Genomic DNA, 25,764 nt, shown 5'->3' on the forward strand with positions numbered 1-25,764 from the left:
TTCTGCTCCCGCTCACTTTATCTACTTATAGCCTAACTGTAGTATGGCATTAACCTGTAAATATTGTTAAGATGTGCTTCTTCCTTGTGATTTATTCCTCATGTTTACATTCGGAGAGTCAGTTGAATGTGCCCCAAAATGTGTCCTGGCTGGTACTACGGAAAGTTGGAATTTGTGGACATGCTTTTGTAAATGTAATAAGCTGTTTTATATTTAAAAAAAAAAAAAAAGCACCTTCATGTAGTCTTATGTCTAAGCTCACCCCCTATGTATTTCTTCAATTTCCACGGTTAAACCGTTAGGGCCACGTCAGACGTAATTTAATAATGGTACACTTTGTGTTTTTCTTCATGTGTCCGATACCTGTTTTGTATTTTGGTTTGCTGCTTTTGTACAGAGTCCTGTTTGAGACTGCCCTTTAAATGATTTAAAAGTGTAGAGTTCTTGAACTTAATGTAACTGAACAATATTCTGGCTGTGATTACAGTGAACTCCAGGATTGGAAGTGAGCTAAAAATGAGACATTTGGAGCACTGTGAGGAGGTAATGGCCAACACTGTCAAAGTCAAATGAAACTTTATTGTCATTCGTGACCATACAGTGAATAAAACTCCTCGATTAATGTGCAGAAGAATCTAAAGACATAATAAGACATATAGACATATATGAAACATGCCAGTTAAGATTTAATCTGGTAGGCTGATTGTTTAGTGCTGTTGCTCTCTTGTGGCAACTCGGTAAACTGCACTCCAACCCTTAGATGTACATTAATGTTCATAGTATGTGTCTCGTTATCATCGAAGAAGCATGTAAAAGCTCAAAATTGAGATTTTTCCCACTTCCCTGTTTTAAGAAGCACTAGCCCAAGAGACAACATTGAGATACCGTGGTTACAGGTTGTGTGTTTGCCTTACATATGGAGGGATTTGAATGTTTTTGCGTTATGGATAGTGACAGTAGCTGACAGTAAAGGAGGAAGTATAGTAGTTTATACTACTGATTTATGCACTTTTGTTTTGTGTTTCCAGATACAAGGTGAAAATGGGTAGCAGACATGTATAAATTGAAGTAAATTCCAGCATTAAATTCCTTTTAGGTTTTTTTTTAAGGGTTTTTTGTTCAGTGTTGGTCTGAGTTTGTGGTTAGTAAGTTGCACCTTAATTTTGTTTCCCTGAATAACTTTACTTGCTTGTGGTGTGGCATGTGGCACACCGAGGATGACTCTGCATTCTGGTCAGTCTCTTTAATACTGTCCCACTGTTTAACAAGTATCCGTGACTCTTCCTTGAGGGTGCAATCAGTGCAGGCGGTTTCTGACTGGTTTGCTCACTTCCATTATCAAGAGAAATTACTCTTAGGTGTTTCCACTTTGCCTCTGTTGAAGGGACTTAATATGTGACTATTCTTTTTCATTGCATGAGAAAACATAAGGGAAGGACGGAGTTGCCAAATTCAATTACGAGAAAAACTTTTAGTGCACTTTATCCTTCAATCTAGTGGAGATACAGATATAGTAGCAGTTTCCTTGATCCTTCCTTTCCTTAAAATACTTCCTTGCCTTAAAATGGGAAATTATCAAAATGCAGTTATTGACTAAATGTGTCCTTGGCAATGTTCAGTCCTCTGAAGTGAAATTTAAAGAGAAAAGGGACATCAAAAGTGTACCTGTGTGGAATCAGACCAAGAAACCGGCTGTAAATAAAGGCTTCCAAGCATGCATAGGATAGGAAATCAAAATTCATCATACTGCTCATATTTGAAATGATTTGATGATATTTAAAGCTCAAAATAGTGTATTTGTGCTAAGAATATATTTCTTTTATAACACTTGCACATTGTATCAAATATAGTATAAAGTGGAGGACACAGTAACCAGAGGAATTTGGGTATAAAACTCTAAATTGACTTGTTAATCCTCCTTTGTTTGTTTTTGTGAACTAGTCTTCCTTCAATCCAGCTGCAAAGATAAAGGCCATCTGTGACATCAGAACAAGACTTCAATGAGTTGTAAAGAGGAAATGTATCAGATATGGACATTTATTATCCCAGATATTACCTAAATTGTGAAAAATGAATTAAACAGGCTGTTTTATTATTATTTTTAAGTGTTTTACAGTGAAACGGCAGTAAAGCTACGATTGTTAGACATGAAAAGGGAAATGTTGCACAGTGTGCAGGAGTCCTGTATTCCAGGCAGGTTGACTCTATGTATTTTGATTAGCCAAATTCTAATTTACTAAGGCTAGCAGCCAAAGGCTTGTATTAGATTAGGCAAAGGTGGACCTGTCCTTGTCCTTAAATGAAGGTTTGTCAGTGATTAAGTGGGTGCCTAGACACCACGGTGACTGTGCATTCTGCAGTGCACCCAAGGTTGCCACATAGCAAACTGTGAGAGTGGCACTTCGGAGAGTGCTCATGGGATTACTAAGTTAGGTCTCTCTCTCTCTCTTTTTTTTTCTTTTGAAAGCTGCTAATGATGAAGTGTGTATCCAAAAGAATTTTATTCTGTGGCCTTCACCTTCAAGAAAAGTGTTGGAAATATTGCTGTCTTATTTTAGAAACTGAAACTCATGATGGATATTGGAGAGAAAGTATTGTATTTCTTTTTGTTCTTGAGTAAAGAGTTGATTTTTTTTCTGTTAAATCTGTTAGTGTTTGGGTAAACACATGGAGCCCCAAAACTGACAAATCTAATGATACCAAAAAGTAGCATTGTTAGTGCAATACAAATGAGATTTTAAGAGGTTTCACTTGTTCGAAACCACTCGAATATGGACAAAAGTAATTGACCACACACAAGGTGTAATGTGTAGGTTGCCCAGTACTTCTGTCCCAACAGTCTATATTTGGTTGGGTTCTTAAATTTTTTGATTGAGATGAAGCTAATTACCTCCTGGTTTTCACTAATGCCGCACACATTTCCACTAATTGTGAACAAGAAATTGTGTCAAATTTGATTACATTTATAGACAAAGGATTCATCTATTGTGGAAAAAAATGACAAGATCTAAAGCTTTTTATAAAACTTCAATTTACTTGGTTAAACTTTGAAAAGCTAACATAACAGTCTAAATGCTAGCACAAAAATAGTCTTTTGCAGTCTGTTGTGATGTCAAATGGCAAACTGTAGATTGACTATTACTAAGAAACTTTGTTTTTGAATACCTGTTGGCAAAAGAATAGATTGATTAACACTACTGTATGTAATGCTGGCTGGCATAGTTTCATGATAGCTGCCTAGCTAGCCAACAATCCTTGTGGGCACTGTTTTCAGCTAAGCTAGCCACAAAGCGCTCTAAGTTACTCCACAAGTATTACATGAATTTCAAATTAGTCACTGCCATTAACAAATACTCATCCATATTTATTATATATGCATTAGGAGAATTTAACACATGGTGAGGAAAATGAAACATCAGTAGGTCAAAAAGCCTGAATGAAGAAAAACGAGCACGTGATTTGGCAAATAGTAACTGCAATAGTAAAATGAGAAAACCACAAAATACCTGACTGAATTAAATAACTTTGTGTTTGTTTTACTGAATGTTTTGTGTGTGTGTGTGTGTGTGTGTGTGTGTGTGTGTGTGTGTGTGTGTGTGTGTGTGTGTGTGTGTGTGTGTGTGTGTGTGTGATATTCCTCAATTCAGGTTAAAATGAATCTTTTGCTACCTTTTGGCAGTTTGAGGGCTCCATATGAACTAAAAGTGGGAAACAAGTGTAATTTTTGCATGAGAAAGTTTAGTTGTTGTTGTTGTTTTTTTTAACATATGTTTTATGGTGGCTTTCCCCTGTTTTTGAGTGAAGCTACATGTGATGGTAACCATAAGCATCAATGCCATAGTCTATTCAAAGCTGTATTATTCACATTCGCATCACATTGCATTTCCCTTACTCATACTGCAGCGGTGTTAAAGAAACCATAATGTGTACTGTTATTTGCTGACTCTCTATAATGTTAACACTACAACTTAGTTAACTCTGGTGTACAAAGCCCATGTGTAGGCAGTAGTCGTCACGTTCAGCTATGATAAAATACTAAAAACAGTACAAGGACAGTAGTGTCTAGAGGTGCTAATAACATTAGACTGTATTTTCTGTCTTTTATTGTATTATTGACTAGTGTTTACTGTCTGTAACACAACAGAGCGTAATGAAATCATTTCAATATTAAACAGTATAGATATATTATTGCAAATTCAGATGTGTCTTTGTGTTTTGTTTTTTATATTACAGTAGTGCTTTTTTTTTGGCAACTTTGCTGCCATCTGTTGGGAAATGCTTATATTTTCCACTCGGATTTAGACACTTTAATATTTTGATTTATTCCACACAGTGCAACAGGTGTCTTTAGGTTACTGACTCTGTAGTTTTAGTCTGAATCAGATTTAAACTTGTAGAAAGACATATATAAAATTATTATAGATCAAAAAGAAACAAAAAAACAAATCCACAGTATTAATTTGTTATAATTAGAAAAGCTACAACAAAAAATCAAATGCGTAAAATAAAACGGAAGAGAACAATGAACACATTGAGCTGAACATTGATGTCTGTGGCCCTGAACCGTTCTTTGGACTCTGGTACAACAACTGTGAACTAAACAGGTTCATGTTCATAAACGGGGACTGGAGGGGGTTTTACATCTTGGTGAGACGCAAGGTATTCAGTCGCACCCCCAAAACTGAAGCCCCTGAGGCGTACTTGATTTCTTTCAGGATCCCATTCCACTTCTTCTCCATCTCATTATACCTGAGGAGGTTAAGAGACAGTCGTCATTGTTTTTCCCAGGGCTCCTATCTCCCTCATTTGCGTTTAAATTTAAGTAATTAAATATCCACTATGAACTGAAGCAGGACGGTGGCATCTTATGTTGGGTTCACTGAGTAACATTTTAAATACTAACACAATTGAGTAAATACTAAATATAATTAAGATTACAGTTGTGCAAAGACAATTTAACAGTTGAAATAACTTTTTTTTTTTTTTTTAAAGTCTGTTACGATCTACCTCCAGATGTCGTTCATCTCTTTAGGAAGAACCTCTTCGCTGTCCTCTAAAGGCATCATGGCAAAACCTCCAACGGCGTAGAGGGAACCAGCCAACGACACGAGATTCAGGGAGCTACGTTCCTGAGGAAACGGCACAAAGTCGGACCACCTGCACCGCGTTAACACACACACAGAAAAATGTTCAGTTAGATAAACCATTTAGCCACAGTTTTATTACATTTATTATGATGTGTTGTAACTTTACACTGACTGTGTGCTTTACAACAGATAATTAGAAACAAACTAAACTAAAAAATAAAGTAAAAGAAAAGAAATATAAATATAGGAAACTCACTTGTTGGTAGCGATATCATACACCTCCATAGTGTCTGTCAGGCCATTGTCAGTGACGCCTCCTGCCACGTATATTTTGTTTTCATGAACGGTGGCTCCACATAAGGAGCGTGCGTGCTTCATGGGCGCGAGCTCCTTCCATTCAAAACGCTTGGCGTCGTAGGCACACATCTTCTTTAGACAGCTCCTTTTTACAAAAGGGACAAAGACTCACAATAGTGACCTCTGAGATAAAGAAAACCCTCCTTTAAATCCTGAAGCCTTTTAGGGTCACACTTTTAATATGAACATTAATATTTTGCTTGAAGCATGTACTCACTTGTTGTCTCCCTTTCCTCCAATCACGTATACAGTGTCATTATGAGATAATGTTGTATGGCCGTAAACTGGGTATGGAATCGGCTCTGATTCGCCCCATTTAAAGGATCTGTGAATGACAAAGCACATTATGTAGTTAATTATTAAGGATGACAAACTGAGTGCTTTTTCCCTAAAATTTCATACATGAACTCAAGGCTGTACTCACTGTCTGTCGTATACCAAGACTGAATCCAGCATGTGCTCCTGCTCCTTCAGCTCCTTTCCTCCCAAAACAAAGATGGAGTTCTCAGCCTCGCCCATTCCAAACAGAAAACGGGGAGAAGGCAGGGGAGGCATGCCGAGCCAGTCGGCACTGACCGGGTCGTACTGTGGTCACAGGAGTCAAACATTTGTAAATGTTTACAGTGTACAGAACTACAGTGTAGAAAAATATTTGCACTGAACTATATTTGTATGTGTACCGCATGTAATTGGAAGTTTTTCATCTTCTCTTTTCTTTCTACAAACTTTGTCTTGACGTTCTCCTACCTGCAGGAAGTATGAGCACAGTGGATCATCCTTGTTCTGTTCATCAAAGAATAATCCTCCGGCCACAAAGATCTGGTTCTCCTTGGTCACCAGGCTGGCGTGGTTTTTGGGAATCTGTGTGGAAAGTGATGCCAGAAAGCAGTCGTTCCCCGTTGGGTCGTAGGCCACAGCGCCAGCATCATTAACCATCAGGATCAAGTCTCTGACAAACATCCCAAATCGAAGATTATCATTCAGGATGCTTGGGAGAAGGCCCTCTTCATCATCTTTATCTTCACTCTCTCCATCATTCCCTGCTCCACCATCCTCCTCCTCCTTGCTTTTTCTTTTTTTAACTTCTGGCATTTTCCCAGCGTGGGCATCCTTAACCAGCTGGAGTTTCTGCTGCAACTCGGGGTTAGAGGAGATAAGTTTGTGTTTCTCCACTTTTTCTCTCAGATAGTCCTCATTGACAAGACGCAAACGAATGCAGTCCAACAAATTCGGCAGCTCTTTCTCTCTTGTCTCTTTGTTCCGGGACACCCAGTTCATCAAAGCTTCAAATACCTCCTCTTCTGTCTCTACGTTTAGATTGTCATTTGATAAAATGGCTGCCAGCTCACTGGGAAGCAGCTGGAGGAATTCTTCATCTCTGGAGATGAGCTGAAAGCGCTCGCAGGCATAGTTTCGAGCAGAGATGGCCAATCTGGGACAGTCCAGCATCAAGCCGAGCCTGAAGATAGCCAGACAGTTGCTGAGGCTTAGGCGCTTTTGTAAGAAAGACACACATACAGTGAAAATTGAAGGGATCTGGTACATATTAGCAACAGCAAAGATATCCTGGACATTCTGCTCTGTCACATTGATCTTGGAGGTGTACAGATACTTCACGATGAGCCCCATGACACCTGGCTCCACATCCTCCAGGATAATTTCCCTCTTTTTGCTCTCGTCCAGGTCAGAAAGAAAGATGGAGCGGAAGTATGAGCTGCAGGCACACAGAACGAGCCGGTGGCAGGGAAACTCTTTGTCTTTGATCTTCAGCACACAGTCGACCAGCTTATCATTCTCCAGCAGGTCATAGAGGCCATCCTGGAGTAGAGTCTGCTGGTACAATCTGGGCTCATCCGCTGGGTTTATAGGCAGAGCCATCGTTCCTGGCAGAAGAAGTATGAAGAGCCTTTCAGGGGCTAAAGAAATCAAACAAAATGTATCTCCTCTATAACTAAGCTGTTCTAGTTTCTAGCCTGGAAAGAGGATTTAAAAGAGTATTCAGACACACCAGAGACAGCCCACTTCCTCAGCTGTCCTGACCCTTCAACTGAACTCCAACTGGAGGTTTATTTATAGACTGGGTGCTTGGTGTAGAGCAATGGGCTTTATTCTGGAACTTGAAATGTAATATCCATGCTTCCCCTTGTCCCACCTCGAAGTCCACACCGACCCACTCCCAGACAGCTGACACACTGCTTAATGGGAACTGTGTCCAGCATGAGTCATGGCAGACCCTGGAGTACATGGTTTAGTAGGCTTCTCTGAGGGGGTCATCTTAGCATTTTGTAGCATTACATACATGTGACGATGACTCTGTGGAAAACAGAGGAAACTCTGAAATGACTAATAGATTTATTTTAATACACAGAATGTTTAACATAGTGTTCTTGTTCATTTCAAAGAGAGAGTTATAAATAAGGATTTGGCAATATATTTGTTCAGCTGCTCTTTTAGACCAGTCTTTTTGCTAAGCTAACAGTTCTCAGTTTATTGGTGATCTGATAGGCTGCCACTACCACTATGAAAATTATTGTTTTCTAAAGAGCTGAATTAGTTTAAGTGTTGTTAAGAAGCAATTTATTTTATTTGAACAGAACCAAAACACTTTCATTGAAAAAGAAAGGCATGTAATAACCCAGGTAAAATGGGCCATTTAAGGTTTGACTGTCTTAGCTCTTTAAAAGCTGTCTTTAAAAGTAAACAGTACTTAACATTTAGCATTTGATGTGATTCGTCTGAGATTGCAAGGATGATGGTTCATTTTGCCACAGAAAACTCCATGGTGAGTGACCTGACTTGTTAAAACTTACTCTTCAATAATAAGGTGAATAAGAACCAAATGAACATCTAGACATTTTGATTCATAATCCATGTTGTGCTGTCCTCTGCCAGAAAAATGCAGATAATTTTCTAAATTAAGCAAATTTGTATGAAAAAACATTTTTAATTACCAGCCCAATTTACCCTCATGTATTAGATAAAATGGGTGATTCATTTCAGGTAAAGTGGGCCACCCTCTGAGTTGAGTTTTTTAGATATTTTTTAAAGTTCCCCATTTTAAAAATATTTTGATATATTTCTTATTCTATGTCTTACATTCCATTTTCACATTACACTACCTGAAAAAAGGATGAAAGAAACATGTTGATATAGAAGTGATAAATGTGACAGACATCAAAAGTGTTTTAAAAATACAACTAGTGGGTAGAGGAAAGGATGAGAGGGGCTTTGGCTGAGTACAGTGGGACATTTTCACTGATCAGCTGAACCATTTTACCCTGAACACTGCTCGTGTCAAAAAACATGGGACAGCTAATGTCTCAAAAGCTGTAGAGGCTCAAACACTCATGTTTTATTGCATCAGTTTAACACAAAAATATTAAAAACATTTCAGGTAATCATGAAAACACAGTTAAATGTCACACATATTTTTTTTCTTAGTGATTTGCCAAAATTACCTGGTAAATTTACCCTAACAAAAAAAGGGAACCTCCGCCGTTTGATGTTATTAAATCCATTTTATTGCCTTGTTCTGGTCAGAGCAGTGATTCACCACAGGTGTCTGTAGCACTCCCTCCCAACAGTATTCAAAGTGTTTTCCATGTGGAAGCAGCAAACAGGATTCAGTGACAAAGTGCTGATGTAATGCAACAGAAATGGCTCACGGTACTATGACAAGACTCAACACTGACTCATGTAGTGTAAAAAGCGCCAGCAGTTTCATCGGAGAGAACAAAAACCTGCATAAACACACAAAGTACAAATGTTTTCACTAATCTTTACTTTTGCTCTAGACCAATCACAGTCCCGACAATGTAGTTTTATTGTTAGTCCTGGTTAGTATACAGGTGAACTTCACAATATGTTACAGTAAATATTCATTTACTGTAATTTTTTTCCATTAAGTTTTAAATTCTCCCTTAGGTAAAAATACTTAAAATTTTATTTACAGCGAGCTTGTCTGCATCCATTCAAACTCATAATACTGTTAGCATTTGGACAGAACTCACAATTTTCATCATTGTAACCATTCGTTAAAAATTAAATATCTACTCTGCTTTTTCTTTGCTGGGATCTGCGACTGGCTGAGCAGCAGTGGGTGCAGTTGCAGAGGTGGTAGGACTGGTGGCAGCGTTTGGAGGCGGTGCCGGTGGGAGTGGATCGGGATCGTCTATGAGTGCCTGTCTCCTCTCTTGCTCCTTGATCACTTGAATCAGACAGTAGGTCACAAACATGACGATGATGGTGGTTATGGGGAAGCCTGGGAAGGTAATTCCTTGTTAATAAGCTGGTAAGAAATGGCAAAGTTGCCTCATAATTAACAACCAAAATCACCTTTTAGAAGCAGCCGTTTGGCAACCAACTTTGCAAAGTCCAAACTGTTCAAGGCCAGAATGTTGTACAACACAATGCTCCAGAAGTTAAAAGTGTTGAAGATGGCTCTGATGCGCCGAGACATCGCTTCTGACATTGCCATCTGCAAATCATATTTATATACAACATGCACGTTAAATCCCTTATCCTTTATAAACTGCTTATTGATGTGTACAAACAAACTCATCTGACCAACCTCAAAAGAGCTAAATGGCTCCACGGAGAAGAATTTGCCTGTCCACAGCTCAAAGTTGAGACCAAAACAGTTCAGGAAAGCCCAGACCAGGACCACCTGACAGGGTCCCAACCAGAGGATGGTGATGCCGAAGGTGCACAGTGTAGCCACAAGCTCCTCCACCATGTTCTCGTGCTTTCCACCCAGGTAATTATACACATACCTGTGGATTAGGGCTTCATCAGAACCTTTGCTTTTCAAATGATTAACATGACTTTAATATTGGTGGCCTTTTGGAGACACTCACTTGCACAGCCAATCGTTGATCCCTCTGTCGAAGTGACTACAAAACAAAATCAGCTTTAGTACTATAGAATTATACCACATGTACGCCTGGAACCACTCACTTGTGTTCAAGCCTCACTCACGTTTCAGCAAACACATAGAGCATGGTGATGCATTTTGGTGGTTTAGGAGGGTCAAGGTGATCCAGTCTGGATACCGTGTTGATGACTCCAAACATCACAGCTGCTTTCACCCAGTCATACACCAGGTTAAAGTAAGCCAGCCCCACTGGAAACAATGCAGTGACATCAGTTCTGCTGCAAGTTTCCTTTCATCTCAAATAATTGAAATTAAAACTGGAAAATTTTCATGTTAATGTTTGTTTGCATAAAGTCAAAGCTTTTAATTATATGTTAATGTTCAGTCTTCATTTGTGCTTTTTTTTTTGCATGCCGTTGGGTTTAAAAATATTAAAACGGGAATTTTCGTGAAGTGGCACAGACCTAGAGCCCAGTCAGACAGGTGCTTCATCAGCTTCAAGTCAGTGGGGATGGTGAGGATGTACATGAAGTGGAAAAGGATGTCCACTACAATGATGACGATAAGGTGGATCACACCGTGCAGGTTGATATTCCACATCTCCCGCTCTTTCCTGGTAAGGTCACACCTGTTGACCTGCAGAGGGCAGCAAACACACATCACAACTACGGAGAAAGCCAGAAACTTTCAGCCTCTGCAGACAACAGGCCCTGTTATTTAGGGATATTTTAAACGTCAGATTTTTTTTACTGATGGCGACATAAATGCATGTAAACTTTACATTGTGTGTTCTAAATATCTTCATGAGCAGTAAAGAAAAGTAAAAGAAACCATCAATTTTAGGTCACACGATCGTCATACTTAATAATTTTGTAACCTGTAAAGAATCAAATTAAACTTACTTGAACATAAAATTTATCAAAAGTCATGATAGGCCCGAAATAGAAGAAAGGGAGGTAGAAGTTGTACTTGAGCAGCTCCAAGATGTTGTAGTTGCCATCTTTTCTTTCACAGTTCTCCAGAGCAAAACTCATACAACGCATGATTGTAAACCCACATCCTCCATAGAAGAAAACAGGACGCAACTCAAAGTCCCCTTCCACAAAACCTGCCTGTTTAGAGAAGACATGGGGAATCGACCATGAGAAATGTATAGACAATACACTGAGGTGTTTGGGTGCCAGCAGCTTACCTGCCAGGAAATGAAGGGTTCACACTTGAATGTAGCCAGCGTACAAAGACCAGTGACGAAGCAAAGCCAGCGGATTTTCACTAAAGAGATGCTGTAGAGCAGGATACAGTGGGAGAGGATGAGGGTGACATAGGTCCAGCCCATGCTGGTCCACACAGCAAGCAGGCCATACACCATATATACCAAGGACCGATACTGTGGGACAGAAAAATGGTGTCACCCTTGTGGTTTAAAAGTTTTCATACATTCATCACGGGCATGAATATCATCTTTAACGAGTGAATGATACATACAGGGTCACTTAAATCTTTGAAGGTTCTACAGTGGTTTTTAACTTGATGAACCCAAGAGATATAAACTTGCTCCAAAATCAACATCCTCTAGCTCAACTGAAATTTACAGCAGCCCACATGGACAAGCCAAATATCTCATGGAGAATAGTTTTTATGCTCAAATAAGAAAAAGATTGAGCAATTATAACACATATACAAGAGGTATGTTAGGACGAGTAAAGTTGAGGCTTTCAAACCGAAGAACAATGTCCCAAGTGTCAAGCATGGTGGTGGCAGCATCATGCTCTGGGGATGTTTTGGTGCCACTGGTACTGATACATTGCACAAAGTGGACGGAACAATGAAGACTGAGGACAACCTCCAAGTTTTTAACCTTCACCTCAACAACCAAACGGTTAAAACTTAGAAGCAACTGTGTTTTATAATGGCTAAAGCAGGCTAACATTAAGCTTCTGGACTGGCCTTCCCAAGGGGTTGACCTCAACCCTGCTGAAAATTTTTTAGACCACACTTAAAAGGCAGGTTCATGCAAGGAAATCAGACGATTTAAATGAACTCTTGTGCACCCAGTTCTTGTTTTTTAAGGTCATTAAAGATGTATGGTGTTAGATCATACCACCCTGGGAAAAGAGCAGCTAAAAAAAACAAAAAAACAAATAAAAGCTCAGGTGTGACAAAGAAGATTTTGAGGTTGCCAGATAATGGTGAGAAATAAACTTGGGTTCATTGCAGTTCAGTGCTTCACTCAGATTATTAACACTAGCAGTAAATATTGGATCTGTCCTATACTACATTAATCCGCCTACAGAAGCTCAATGAAAACAATCCATCAATCTGTCAGGAGAAGCACCTGTGGAGCCAGCATGGAGCAGATCTTGGCAAACAGCACATGACCAGAGAGCGCAAATATGATGTGGTCTCTAAAGGTGGAAAACCACATCAGCCACTCGAAATCTGCAGTTTCCTGTAGACCAGCGAGCACAACAATATTAGAAATATGAGAACACTTCTGCAAACAAATGATGACAAATGAGCTGCATTCATTTTCTTACCATTTTCCTCCCAAAGTAGTACCATCCTGGCTTCACGCTGGTTTTGAAAGTCTTTCTGTTTGCACTGGCTAACAATGGGACAATTGGGGGGGGGGGGGGGGGGAATACAACATTTTATAGTTTGGTACAGAAGCCAAGTGTTTCTGTGCACCGTGTTTTCTTTTCTTGCCCTTGAGTGCAAATGACAAACCTTTGCTAGATTGACAGTGAAACAAATGTAGGCCAAACAGAGGGACTATTTTCTTCTTGTGCTCGGTGGTATTAATACCGACACCTGTTCTCCTCAGCGTGGTCTACATAGCTCAGACTCCTCAACCTTACACTGTGACACTTCCCCCATATGTATACTTCACAGTGTATTGTCTGTACGTGACTGTGCTACAGTCTCAGATGAACTTTGCATTCGAGGAATCTAATGTATGCTGATCAGGAAAAAGAGGAAAATAATTTAGTCAAGCTTTGTTTTAGTCCTTTTTATGATTTAATTTGCAAGATAATTTGTTTATAAAGTATAGATAGTCTAGGATAGAGTCACGGAATTAATATATGATTAACTAGTACTTCATAGGTATTTCTATGCTATAAATATAAATAGATATCCTTTAAACAAAATGGTCTTCTTAGTAGTTTTCTGTCACCTAGTCCTGTGCTGGTTCATCATATTCTGTACACGTTTAGTTGTTGGTCACCTCTGGCTCAAACATCATTCAAGAAACACATGTGACCAACAAGCAAGCAGAGGGAACTAACCAGGAGCTAGATGCAGGTCTCTGGCGTGTGGCATCGACCGACAGGTCCACCTGGACTTTCCAGTTTACCTGGGAAGAGTACTCACCCAACTCTAACACTACACTGGTCCTTTTGAAGTTGAGGTTCTGATTAACTCTGTGTGTGTCTGTCTTAAGCTACCCCAGAATATGAGAATTGACAGCATGTGGAACGTTGCACATATTCCAGTCGAAACCCACTTAGTCCAGTCTGTTGTACCCCCTTCCAACCCCCCTCCAACCATCTGGGTCATTGATGGACAGCTTCCCTACACAGTTAGTAGCATTTTGGATGCTTCTGTGCAGAAACTCTTGAGAGAAATTTGCAAAATTTGTTTAAAGACATTCCTGTGGGAAAAATTAAGCTGTGGACTTACCTGTTAACCTGACATCAGACCTCGTTGTGTTAAAGCTTTCAGATACAATTCCTGGTATTTCATTGTTGTAAATAAACCTGTGAACTTTTAACTCAGAGTCCTAAGTTTGAATCCACCTGCACCACCAGTTAGGACAGTTTTCATTATAAATGACCAAATACAGTAGGCTTAATATTCGGATGCTCTTTTTCTGTGTGCATGTGTGTCAGTGTGTTAACTCATACTCACAACTGGACACCTCAAAGATCCAGCTAGTGGCCCAGAACATGGCCAGACACAAAACAGTGTTGTAGAAATAAATCTCATACTTGGGAAGAGCAGCTTTGAGCCCCATGGCGATGCAGTCAGGACAGCACGGAGCTCCGGAGGCTCCTGAATATAAACCACAGAGAAGTCAGAGTACTTTAATCTGTCTGTCACACCTAAAACAGGCGGTGCCAAATAGCATTCCTGAGTTATCCTGCCTACAGTAAGACACATATGCCAGAGGTTCATCCCCTTTCCCCTGATGTTATCTTTTATTTTGGGGATCCTTTGGATCCCAGTCACTGCTGTACTACAGGAAGGGTGGCACATTATTCTTCATGAACAGCTGTAATCCTAAAAATAAACTGAGCCTCACAAAAAGTGTCACAGTCCTACTGCAGTATTTGTATGAGGGCATTTATTACATTATTTTGCATAACCCAACTAAAATAGACCTCTAATCCATCGCTGATTCTAAATTTAGGTAACTGTCATCCGTGAACTTTCTGTGACACATTATCAGAGATGGAAAGTAACAAAAGCCATTTGCTTCCTCTTAACCTGTGACTATCACAGAGGACTTTCCACATTTTTATTGTACTTATCTTTGTACATTTATCAAATGGATTAATAACTGCTAATTTTAAAGATTATTAGTCCAGCTGTCAACGAAGTTTCCACATCCGTTATTCAAAGGAAAGCAGAGCAGTAGGATTTTTTATTTTTTAACACCTCAGAGTAAAAAACCATCAGTGTTGCTATTAGATCACTCTTACTAACACATCAGATTTTAAATAGTACTTTTAAAATGGTATGTTGTTTTTTCTGGTTTATTTACACTTAGGTAGTTTAAATTGAGCAATTCTTAAGCTTTTTGGGACCAGGAACCACTTATAGGATTGCAGTTTTTGACTTAACCGATGATTTACTCAAGGATTTCTCTATGCTCACAAGCTAGCTAGCTGGCTAACAAGGTAAGCTGTGTATAGCAGCAGTGGCTGATTGCACCCTGAGATCTACGAATGACTTCATGACATGATTGGTCACGATGCTGTTGTATCAGAGTTTCTAATAGTCCAGTGATAACATGGGAAGAATTAAGTCACATGACATGCTGGTTTTACTGGCATTAATTAATCACACTTTTCATAGTCGCCATGTTGAGAGGGGTGGAGCTGACAGAGGAACTGAGAGACACTGAAATACCATAGGGGTCATGACTTTTCTGTTACATGGGAGGCCTGCCCTAAAACATATTGTATCATTATTATTTTTATTATTGTTAATATTATTAGTAGTAGTATTTTGACTCTAATAGGTACCAGAATTTGCTTTAGTAAGACTAGAAACTAGCAACTAAGGAACAGTCAGAGTCAGCTATAGCAAAAAATCAGTTAAACCTAAATGAACTGTATTAGTAGGCCTGGTCGGATAGTTTAATATTTGACGGTTAAACGTATCTTACAAGATCATATTTGATTTGATTTGATTTGCATCTGCATAATAAACTGCATAATTCACTATAAGCATGCCCTCCTATTGTGCCAAAGAGTGGTTCTTTTCACTATTTATCTTTTGCTTTGTGGATTCTGATGCCTCTTCTTTGGTACAATAAGAACCTGCTTTCTCCTCCTTATTTAATATATTCTGTTCCAAAAACCTTGCTGTATAATGCCTGATTTTAAGCTTCAATTATTTAAGAATATTGTTTCTTTGACTTGTTTGACACATTTCTCATTTCTCATAAAAAGGTGGAGGGTAAACTGACCGATTAGAATTTAAAGTGCAGCTGCTGCTATTTTTAACTAAACGATTTCTCTCTGATGAATTGCAGCTTAGGCTTGCACACAATGAAACAGCTACGTGTTGCTATAAGAGAAAAATCAAACTCAGCTAAATGAAGCAACAATGAACTACAGTAAAACCCCTTCCTGCTTTCTCTTCATGGTGTCTGAATGAGATGCATGCTGTTGAAATGCCACACGGTCATGCACTTCAGTTTGTCCTCCACACCACCTGTTGTGATACTGACCTTGATTGCAGTAAGCCCAAAGTAGTTGTTAAAGAAAATTCAGATTGTTTCAAAGGCACTTTAAAATGTCACATAAAAAAAGAACATGAAAGGAAAGATAAAGTTTTGCATCTGCTGTGCTTCCACAGAGTGCAGGTCAAGCTGCAGGTCCCTCTGACTCCCTGAGAGGGAGCTGCCACCAGTTAAAGGTGACATGGTGTATTTGTACTTTGTCCACTGACACAGGGGGGGCGGAACGGGAGGACTGCTAAAACAGTATAATAGACTATGAGCCACACAACATTGGACATGTATTCAGGTCGCCTATATTTGCTAATAAGCAGCAAATAGTTAGCAAAACTCACTCAAGCCATATGTCGATATTTTCACATTTAATACTGAAAAGTCTGAAGTTGAAGCCCTCATTATATTTACATAGTTACATGTACTCATGTCTGCATTGCGTCACACTGCTTAACATAACATACTTTGAAGATTTGAGGAACTATTTTTACTGTCAAAAGAAAAAAGACCCAGATATTTTATCTGTAAAAAAATTTTCCATTCTACATGTTGCCAGGTCTGTTTTGGGATGGTCTAAGCCTCCTGCAAATTTGAGCAGCCTGAAGCTCCGTGTCTCAGATTCTAACAACAGCTCACTGGGAGATATAAAACAACACGCAGTGCCAACTAGTGACAATATCTCAAAATACAATACAGTTTGTCATTTAAGCGGCAAATGAAACGAACTGTAGGACAAATATTTTGTTGTTTATTTGACAATCAAACGTGACAATGTAGAAAATTATAGATTATTAAACCGTTCTCCTCCTTCATAGGAACAGTTCAACATGTCAGTTGGTGATTTGCTTGAGCAACACTGTTCTCCAAATGTTATCTCCAATTGGAGATAGGTTTTGGGGACCTGTACAGAGTGTGTCCCACTTCGTGAAATGAATGGGTGGATGGATGGTTACTCCTTCTTGCTGGACTCCTGTCCTTCAAAGATGGGGTACTTGCTCTCCACTTCAGCCCACTTCAAGGTGTCACTAGCCAGATGTTGTATAATGTCTGGCAACTCTGTGATCTGTGATATATTTTAGTAAATTAGTATCCAAAAAACCAATGAAAAAAAAAACAGATATGGCACTTTCAAAAATCAAAACAGTTAACTGGTTTACCTCGGCCCTGATTTGCCTCATCGAGTCACGGTCTCTCAGAGTGGCCGTGTGAGGCGTCTTGTTCACTGTGTCAAAGTCGATGGTGATTCCAAAAGCCACTCCGATCTCATCTGACCGCGCGTAGCGCCTCCCGATGGACCCTGAAGAGTCGTCTACTTTGTAAGACACACCGTTTCTGGTCATAGCCTCAGCTACAAGGAGGAAGATGATGACAAAACCATTACATTTGCTTAAGTATGAATATATAGCTATTAGCTGGGTGTAACATTAAGACTATAAATAGGAAGAGACTATTGCCAACCTCTAAAACTTGCTAAGTAATACTACATGTATACTCAGTATTCCAAGCCCTACCATGACTTATAACCCTGGCAAAGTCACTCAGTAATCTGAAAAAGAGAATGTAAAAGCAGATGCTTTGGCAGTTTGTTGGTCTGGAGCACTCAGGTGTGTAATAACACAATTCCCAGCAAATTCAGCCCAAGGTCAGACCGTGCAACATGCACAGGAATTGCAAATGCCGCTGGAGCTATAGCTGAGACTCTGCAAGCCTTAGCATGTTAAATGTTAAACTTCATAACAATACAGACTAAACAAGTATGACTAGTTTGGAAGGTTTGCCAGGACAAACATATGCTATGTTTGGTGAAAACAAAACACAGCATGTCAGCGTGTGCACCTCATAGCAACTGTCATGCACGGTGGTAGAGGGGTGATGATTTTGGCTTGTTTTTAGCTAACGAACTCGGACACCTTGCAGTCACTGAAAATCAAATATGAGGACATCTGTCTGACAACTAAAGCTCTGCTGAAACTGGACGATGATCCCAAACCAGCAGCAAATCTATAACAGAATGGCTCAAAAGGTAAAGAATAAAGGTGTTGCAATGGACCAGTCAAAGTCCACACCTCAACCTGATTGAACTGGTGTGGCAGGACATTCAGAGATCTGTGCATAAACAATGCATGAGAACCAAACAGAAAACAATTAGTTAAACTAGTTACTGGAGAAAGCACTGGGAACAGAGATACACCCCATGATTCATGATGGGGTGTATCTCTGTTCCCAGTGATCAACTAAGGGAAATAAGAAAATCCTCTATTTAATTTGGCCAGGCTGCAGACAATGTCAGACTAAAGCTAAACCAAGCTAAGCTAACTATATCCTGGCTCTAGTATTCAATAGTATTCACCAAATACTATTGAAAAGAGCATTTGAGTATTTAACTGTAACAGCCAACACTCTACTGAAATGGAAAGACTATACTCACCTAACTGGTGGATGAATGGCACAAAGTTCTGGTTCTGGCTCAAAGGCAGGATGGAGCATTTGTATGGAGCCACAATGGTAGGAAAGCTGAAATACTGACCACAGAATAAATAAATAAATAAATCAAAACAAACACGTAACTGTTACTCAGATCTGTTTTCTTGTTGTGGAGTATTCTTACCGTCCTCTGTTCATCCCCCTCCCGGATGTGGAATGAGTGCTCGTAGATCGAGTACATGATTCTGCCGATCCCAAAAGAGGGTTCAATTACATTGGGAATAATCTCCTCCACTGTGACAGGGTAAAATAGAGACATTTGAGAGTTGTTGTTTTTTTTTGTTGTTGTTGTTTTTGCCACCCTTCCACAATAACTTGCCTACTCTGGCATTAAAAAACAGGATTGATGTCACCTCTTACCATGCAGGGTTTTCTGGAACCTCTTCACACTGACCATATCTTTAGTGAGTTTGAAGGTTTTGCCGTCTGTCTCAAAGCTGAACTCCCTACAGACAGAAACACAACATCAAGTCACAAAATGCTTCATAAATGAACTTTATGGTTGTTAAGAGCATGAACGTCATTAATTACCCTGTTTCACTGAGAAGCTTTTCCTGATCGCTGATGTAGCAATCATCACAGACAGCCAGGTACTCCAGAGCCAGCTTGGCATCCTTTTTGTAGGCCATTCCAATGGCACTTTTGTTGGGCTCAAACTGGATGACATTTACTGTTTTGTATGAACTAATTAAGGCATAAAACTTGGGAAAAAAAACATAACAATGAAGAAAGGATGGATAAAGCCACTGAGACATCAGCCACTGGTTGGTGAAGCCTTGGCTTAAGCATTTTGGCCATCGCCATCTTGTGTGTTTGAAAGAAGACCCGGCTGAGAAACACTCCACATCCTATACATGGTTTAGGTCTATTTTACTCTAAATAGGACTTTAATTTACAATATAAACACTACATCTATATCAAACAGGGCTTAAAACTGGCTACTCAGATCATAAACTCATAAAAAAAAAGTGTTTACTGAGATCATAAAAGTGTAGTAGGGTTCTTTTCTCAAACTATATTGCCTCTTTTTGTAACCATGAGCCCCCTGCTGGCCAATACAAAGAATGCAGGTTGAAGACAGAGGCTTCATTTTTCAAACCTGTATCCACAGCCTGAGTGATTTTAGCATGAAATCTAACACTCCTCCTCACCCCCACGCAGTCGCAGTAATGACTCCCCCTGCTTGAGCTGGTTCTACTGGAGGTTTCCTGCTGATAAAAGGGGAGTTTTTCCTTCCCACGGTTACCAACTGTAGGGTCTTTACCTTTTAATATAAAGCTGTTGGTGTGAATTGGTGCTCTTTAAATAAAATTGAATTGAAACGAAGGAAAATTGTTCAAAGGCAAAAACCTATATTGTAAATAAATAAAGTTGGATATTTAAAATATTTTATTAATAGGCTATAGGTCTGACCTGACACATTTAGTGTAATTATAGTCAGGTTGTTGGACTGGGACCACAGAAGGATATGGGCTCTTTTAGCATCTTTTCTGCCACCAGAGGGACTTTGGTAGCTCTGGAGTGACACGAAAGGTCGTAACAGGAGCGATCCGCACAGCCCACAATTTCAATCCAACCCTGAAGAAGAAAAAACACAAAGGTGCAACTAAAATATAAAACTGGACGCTGTCTTTATAATGCTTTAAATGGTTTTATAAGTCTGTTAGTGGAAAGAAAAAATATTTACATAGGAGGTTTTGGACTCAGCATCCCAGCAGTCACATGCGTAATGAGCCATCTCGTTTTCCATGTGCTGACGGAAGCGCACTTTGTCTTTGGATAGTCCCACTTTGATCAGATACAGGTAGATTCTTCCAATGAAGTAGCCCAGCACAGAGTTGTTGATGACTCCCTGCAGCAGAGAGACAGTGAATGTAAAGATGTGCGTCAAATACTGAATTAAATACCAAACTTGCTTCTAACCATTCATCTTTCATCTATGCTATAGTTTTGGTGCTCTAAGGTATGTCAGTAAAACGACACCTACCTGCTCCACAGCATCTCCCAGCCTCATCATTTGTGCTGACTGTCCGCTTGTCTGAGCCTGGGAGGAGAACAGCATGATCTCCAGGTCGGCCACATTGGAGAATTTAGGGTGGACCTTCTCATTTGGGTCGACAAAGTGCTCGATCTCAGCCATGGTGAACTCCCTGCAAGCAGGAAATGCTGATATTTCACCCAACATCCCTTTTGGAAGGCAGCAATAATTCATTCTAAGCATTACCTAACACGAATGAGTCCAGAGCGAGGAGATATTTCATTCCTGAAGGAGTTTCCGATCTGAGCAGCAGCAAAGGGAAGCTTTCCCTGGTTGAACTCCAACAGACGTTTGAAGTTGAGGAACATTCCCTGAGCTGTTTCAGGTCGCAGGTAGCTGCAGAAATACCAACGTGCACAATTTCAACACAGCAAAATAATAAACCTTGAAAGGAATGTTGCAAGTGCAGATATGAGTACCCAGGCATGTTCCCTCCAGGCCCGATGGACGTCTGAAACATGAGGTTGAAGGAGACAGGAGGTGTGAGGTCATTTCCTGTGGCAGGAGACTTGACGTTGTATTTCACAAATAGATCGGCCAGCTCCTGCTGAGCGTAGTTATCCATCTGAAACAGAGGGACCACAAATGCATCACAGGATTATTTCTTCACCAACACACCGGTGCATGTGTGTTTGCGAGGCACACACCTGTGTGATGACATCCTCCAATTCATTCACCTGCCCCGCTGAGCACTTCTCCTCACACATCAGTTTCTTTAAGTGAGCTGTGAGGAATAAAACGAAAAAGAAGATAGATGCAAGGATTAACACGCACATTTTTAGATTATTGTTTCATTGATGCTGTTTGTCTGTTTGGTTTTAGCCAATAATGAGATCTAAGAAAACCAGCCAGTCAATAAGTCCTTTATATAAAATGTACAATATAAAAAGGTTAAATGTCATACAAATAAACCCATAGACAACACAAAACTATCTTCATGTGCAAAATCGCTCGAAATATCCCTTTAACTAAGAGTACAAGGTTAAAATAGGTATTTATTACACACTCTGTTTAAATGTTAAATAATTATTCTCATTTTCTTTCTTTTTTAAAAGGTCTGTTGAGCTGCTTGACCGATGTCAGGTGGAAGAAAAAACTTATCAGTTATCTGTGCAGCTCGAAATCAATTCCTCAGAGGAGATACTAAACAGCAAGGCAGGTAAAAACCTGTTCAGAACTCGCTCTGCAGGGAAATAAATATCACCAAAATATGTCTAACATCAGCAAGATTATGATGCTACTCTGTATTTCTCATAGTTCCTTTAGTTTTCTGTCATTTTCTGTCCATGTCATAAAATCTGACACCTTGTCAGAAAGTTTAAAGCCACCTTTGAGAAGATGATCTGCCCGGTAGCATTCGCCTGTCTTGGCATCTTTCACCATGTAGTCAGCAAATTTATCCACATGCCCAGAAGTCCTGAAACAAATGGGGAGCTGGTTATAGGACAAATCTATTAGAAGCCAAACTTGAATTTGTGCTTACCTACTTGAGGACGGGCTCGGGGGTCAGCATGGTGCAGTCGATCTCCAGGATCTGCTCCTCCTGGATGAAGTGCTGCCTCCACACCTGCAGGATGTTGTTCTTCAGAGCACAGCCCACAGGCCCGAAGTCGTACAGGCCGCTCACACCTGAGGGACAAGTAGTTTTTTTTTAATAAAATAAATATTGATTTAAAAATGAAGCATTTCCACAAGTGTTTTCTTGGTTTTTCAGCTTTTCCTGTATCAGCTTCTGTTATCCTTCCTTTCTGCTACCTTACCTCCATATATGGCAAATGCCTGATCATAGAAGAACCTCCTCTTCAATGTATCTTCCATCTTCACTCGATCCACTGTGTCCTCTTTGGGCTGCAGAGCCAGTTCCTGTAATGGGAAATGATGGTGTGAGGCACTATTTCTTAATCAGAGTGGGGGTCATAAAAGTTAGCAGAGAGGCACGCGAGGAAAAACATGTCAAACTGAAAGCAGAATCAGTGCAAAGGCCAATCAGGAGCTGTGAGACTCTCACCTTTGCTTCAAGAGTCTTTTTCCGTGATTTCAGCTCTGCAGCAGCTTTGCTCACCTCCTGCTCCGGAGCACCTTTCTCCCTTAACTCACGGACCAAGTCACCCTGCAGAACAGAACTACACTTTACCTCCTCTCCACACTCGAATTATGTGGTTTTTCAGTTTCAGTAACAAAGGCTGAGCCAGGGGTCGGCAACCTGCGGCTCTTTAGTCCTTATAGTGCGGCTCCGCGAGGTTTGGGAAAATAAATTAGAAGTATTTAGCTGAAGTATATTTTATTTATGTTAGATCTTTTTTTTAACTTGTAGTTCTAAATTGGAATATTATTGTGATATTGAAATATAAAAATAAAATTATATTCCATTATTTTTTTCATCGCTCAAAATAAGCGTCACACCCGCGGAAACGCGGTGCATTTATCGAGACTTTCAACCCCAGGTAGGCCAATTATGGATCTTCGGATCCACATTATGTAAGCAACTATTCTCCACCGTGAACTATGTTAAAAAGAAACACCGCTCACGCCTCACAGATGACAGCTTACAGTCCTGCATAAAGATGAAAGTGACTTCGTACAGCCCTGATTTGCAGAAGTTCAGGAGCAGAAGTCCCATTGTAAACACATCACGGCCAACACCCGACGATGTTTGTATGAACACGCTTTTCAGCATCTCTTTATTGACCACTTTTCACACACGGTTGCTGTACGCATACAGCCGGCTGTAGCTTTTCAGCTCACACACCAACACACACCAACACAACAGCATAGAGAGCACAGACCGCGAGGCGTGACTGCGGGTGCCGCTCAGGTGCGTCCGTCTCCCCTGCAGCGGTGATGCAGACCACGCCCCGCCACACACATTGACCAGGTAAAATACATATTTAGGCAGAATATTGCAAATATCTATTTTTCATTTTTTAGCAGCATAGTGCTTTTTTTCCAATTATTTTTTAAAAGCCAGGTCAACGCTCCAAAAGCCCAAAGGCGATATAAGGGCGGCGGCTCACAACGGTTTTTGTTTGCTACATGGATCATTTTAGTTCAGCTGGGTGTCTTTCCTTTTGTTATATTTCTTTAAGAGTTCAAAATGTGTTAATTACATAAATAAAATGTAATTTTCTCATTAGCACTTAAAGGATTTCATAAACACACCTTAGTTGTTCACACAAAGCACAAAGGTTAAAAAAAAAATATATACAGTGTTATCTTCATTTTAGATGTCAAACAGTATTTGCGGCTCCCAGTGTTTTCTTTTGCGTGGAAACCAGGTCCAAATGGCTCTTTGGGTGTTAAAGGTTGCAGACCCCTGGGCTAAGCAATGCTCTGATACATGTGAAAACAGAAATGGCAGATACTTGAAATGATCATGATCTATTTAGCGAAACCAACTATGATTAAAAAGTAACAAGAATAACGCTTGTTGAAGAGCTGCTGTTGTTTGTTTGAGAAAAGAAATCTGGAAAACGAGCATGATCTTCAGATGAAAAACCTACCTGTTCCCGCACAGCCTGCCTAAAAGGAGCCAGTAATTCTTCCATGCTGACACTCAACAGGTTGCTCTTGTTAAAGTCTGCTTCAAGCTTCCTTCAGTCTGAGACACAGAGAGGGAAATGTTTTCTTCTCTTTTATAATCCGACTCTGGCAACGAGGTTGTTGTGTTGCATCATCCAGGAAGCTCAAATTAATTCTCCATTCCAGGTTGAAAACGAAACCGCACTGGTCCTGACTTTCTGTCAACAGTATTGTTTAGTCATTAGCATTAACAGCCTAGTAATACATACACTGTGCAGAACAATGGCCCCAGGATAGAAATAACATGATGTGGCTCTTTTGTTCCTCCATCCAAGTATGAGCTCTGACTACAACACTAAAAGATGTTTTCATTTGACATGACACATTTAATAAATAAATAGCATGGGGCATAAATGCACAACGTGAAACTATTTGATTATTGTACACAGTGAACTTGAAGCCAGTGTGCTTAACTCTGCAAGAAAGTGTTTTGGAAAATTTGTCCTAAACAAGTATAACGGAACATCACTGATGCCTGGAAGTCAGAAATCTCATCCTGCTCACTCTCTGTGTCTCTGAGACGCTTTATCCTTAACAATTATTTAGTAGCAAAGTAACATCTGGTGTGAACATCTGTCAGATCAAGTCTGACAGTCAGTGCACTGTGATGACCCCTTTTGTGAACGAGGAAGCAGCTGAAAGAAGCTTTGGTAGAAGGCACAGTCTCATGGTTAACTGAGGTGAAAAAGGCTCCAAACTCTTGATCTGTACATGTGGCAGAATTATTAGTTTTTGGAATAAAGAGGCAAAGTAATCTGACTAACCAGCTAAACAAATATCCATTTAGGATGTTTGTGCATTAGGCCTTGCTTTTTCTAAGTAATAAATGTAGTAAATAAATGCAGTAATAAAGGAAGAGCCCACACTTTAAAGCCTTTGTAACTTCACCTTAACAGTGGTGCCTTATTGTGCATGTAGGATCGCAAAAACCTGTTTACCTTTACCCACCTTTGAGAATTTAACAGGCCCTTAATAGAAAAAAATTAAATAAAAATGAGCTAGTAGTGGAAGTAACAGTGAATCAGTGGTGCCAGCTAATGGTGAAAAATAATACTATCAGTCCTTTATTTTCCACCCATCTTCTTCCAATTCTCCAAGCATCATGGGGGTGGAGGGAACACTGGAGCATATCCCAGTTGTCACAGGGCAGAAGGCAGGGTACGCCCAAACAATTTAGAATAGGTTAAAAATCAACTCTAAGTGCATCTTTGGAAGTAAACCGGAGTACTCATACAGAAAGATCCCAGGGAACCAGTGAATTTGAACCCAGGACCTACTTACTGTTAGGCCTGCTAATCACAACGCCACTGTGCCGGCTGCTGCTTTGCTTTGAATTCTCAGATATGATGTTGAGCTATGAGGCAAAAAAATAAAAGAATCCCAC

At 39.9% G+C, this 25,764-nt stretch overlaps 3 protein-coding genes across 3 annotated transcripts; all 3 read right to left on the reverse strand.

Moving 5' to 3' along the window:
- Positions 1-3,640: 3,640 nt before the first annotated feature.
- klhl40b (kelch-like family member 40b) lies at positions 3,641-7,601 on the reverse strand. Its single transcript, XM_026179619.1, has 6 exons — positions 6,192-7,601; positions 5,869-6,029; positions 5,662-5,769; positions 5,344-5,529; positions 5,008-5,157; positions 3,641-4,749 (listed from the first exon to the last, which is right to left on the reverse strand). Exons 1-6 carry the CDS (start codon positions 7,320-7,322, stop codon positions 4,638-4,640), a joined length of 1,848 nt encoding a protein of 615 aa, XP_026035404.1. The 5' UTR covers positions 7,323-7,601; the 3' UTR covers positions 3,641-4,637.
- A 1,341-nt stretch (positions 7,602-8,942) lies between these two features.
- On the reverse strand, positions 8,943-16,476 carry hhatlb (hedgehog acyltransferase like, b). Its single transcript, XM_026179620.1, has 12 exons — positions 16,277-16,476; positions 14,227-14,370; positions 12,855-12,922; positions 12,653-12,766; positions 11,510-11,704; positions 11,220-11,429; positions 10,782-10,953; positions 10,422-10,566; positions 10,301-10,336; positions 10,015-10,216; positions 9,780-9,921; positions 8,943-9,705 (listed from the first exon to the last, which is right to left on the reverse strand). Exons 2-12 carry the CDS (start codon positions 14,330-14,332, stop codon positions 9,494-9,496), a joined length of 1,602 nt encoding a protein of 533 aa, XP_026035405.1. The 5' UTR covers positions 14,333-14,370; positions 16,277-16,476; the 3' UTR covers positions 8,943-9,493.
- Positions 16,477-17,005: 529 nt separating this feature from the next.
- Positions 17,006-24,465, reverse strand: LOC113029814 (glycine--tRNA ligase-like). The gene is made up of 17 exons (XM_026180830.1): positions 24,302-24,465; positions 22,810-22,911; positions 22,562-22,664; positions 22,289-22,430; positions 22,130-22,218; positions 21,449-21,525; positions 21,221-21,366; positions 20,988-21,137; positions 20,751-20,913; positions 20,451-20,615; positions 20,234-20,341; positions 19,295-19,440; positions 19,124-19,209; positions 18,888-18,997; positions 18,708-18,801; positions 17,437-17,627; positions 17,006-17,342 (listed from the first exon to the last, which is right to left on the reverse strand). The coding sequence occupies exons 1-17, from the start codon at positions 24,344-24,346 to the stop codon at positions 17,229-17,231; spliced, it is 2,031 nt and encodes a 676-aa protein (XP_026036615.1). The 5' UTR covers positions 24,347-24,465; the 3' UTR covers positions 17,006-17,228.
- Positions 24,466-25,764: the final 1,299 nt, after the last annotated feature.

Source organism: Astatotilapia calliptera, chromosome 9 (genome assembly GCF_900246225.1).
Source record: "Astatotilapia calliptera chromosome 9, fAstCal1.2, whole genome shotgun sequence".
NCBI lineage: Eukaryota > Metazoa > Chordata > Actinopteri > Cichliformes > Cichlidae > Astatotilapia > Astatotilapia calliptera.

Excerpts from the sequence above, each read along its gene's own strand:
- klhl40b (XM_026179619.1), bottom strand. The coding sequence starts at position 7,322 with ATGGCTCTGCCTATAAACCCAGCGGATGAGCCCAGATTGTACCAGCAG. Across the intron at positions 5,770-5,868 it reads GTCTTGGTATACGACAGACA|ATCCTTTAAATGGGGCGAAT; the intron begins GTGAGTACAGCC and ends TGTCATTCACAG. Across the intron at positions 5,158-5,343 it reads TATGATATCGCTACCAACAA|GTGGTCCGACTTTGTGCCGT; the intron begins GTGAGTTTCCTA and ends AACGCGGTGCAG.
- hhatlb (XM_026179620.1), bottom strand. The coding sequence starts at position 14,332 with ATGGGGCTCAAAGCTGCTCTTCCCAAGTATGAGATTTATTTCTACAAC. Across the intron at positions 12,767-12,854 it reads ACTACTTTGGGAGGAAAATG|GAAACTGCAGATTTCGAGTG; the intron begins GTAAGAAAATGA and ends GCTGGTCTACAG. Across the intron at positions 10,954-11,219 it reads TTGATAAATTTTATGTTCAA|GTCAACAGGTGTGACCTTAC; the intron begins GTAAGTTTAATT and ends TGCCCTCTGCAG.
- LOC113029814 (XM_026180830.1), bottom strand. The coding sequence starts at position 24,346 with ATGGAAGAATTACTGGCTCCTTTTAGGCAGGCTGTGCGGGAACAG. Across the intron at positions 22,665-22,809 it reads AAAAGACTCTTGAAGCAAAG|GAACTGGCTCTGCAGCCCAA; the intron begins GTGAGAGTCTCA and ends TTCCCATTACAG. Across the intron at positions 17,628-18,707 it reads GCCATTCATCCACCAGTTAG|CTGAGGCTATGACCAGAAAC; the intron begins GTGAGTATAGTC and ends TCCTCCTTGTAG.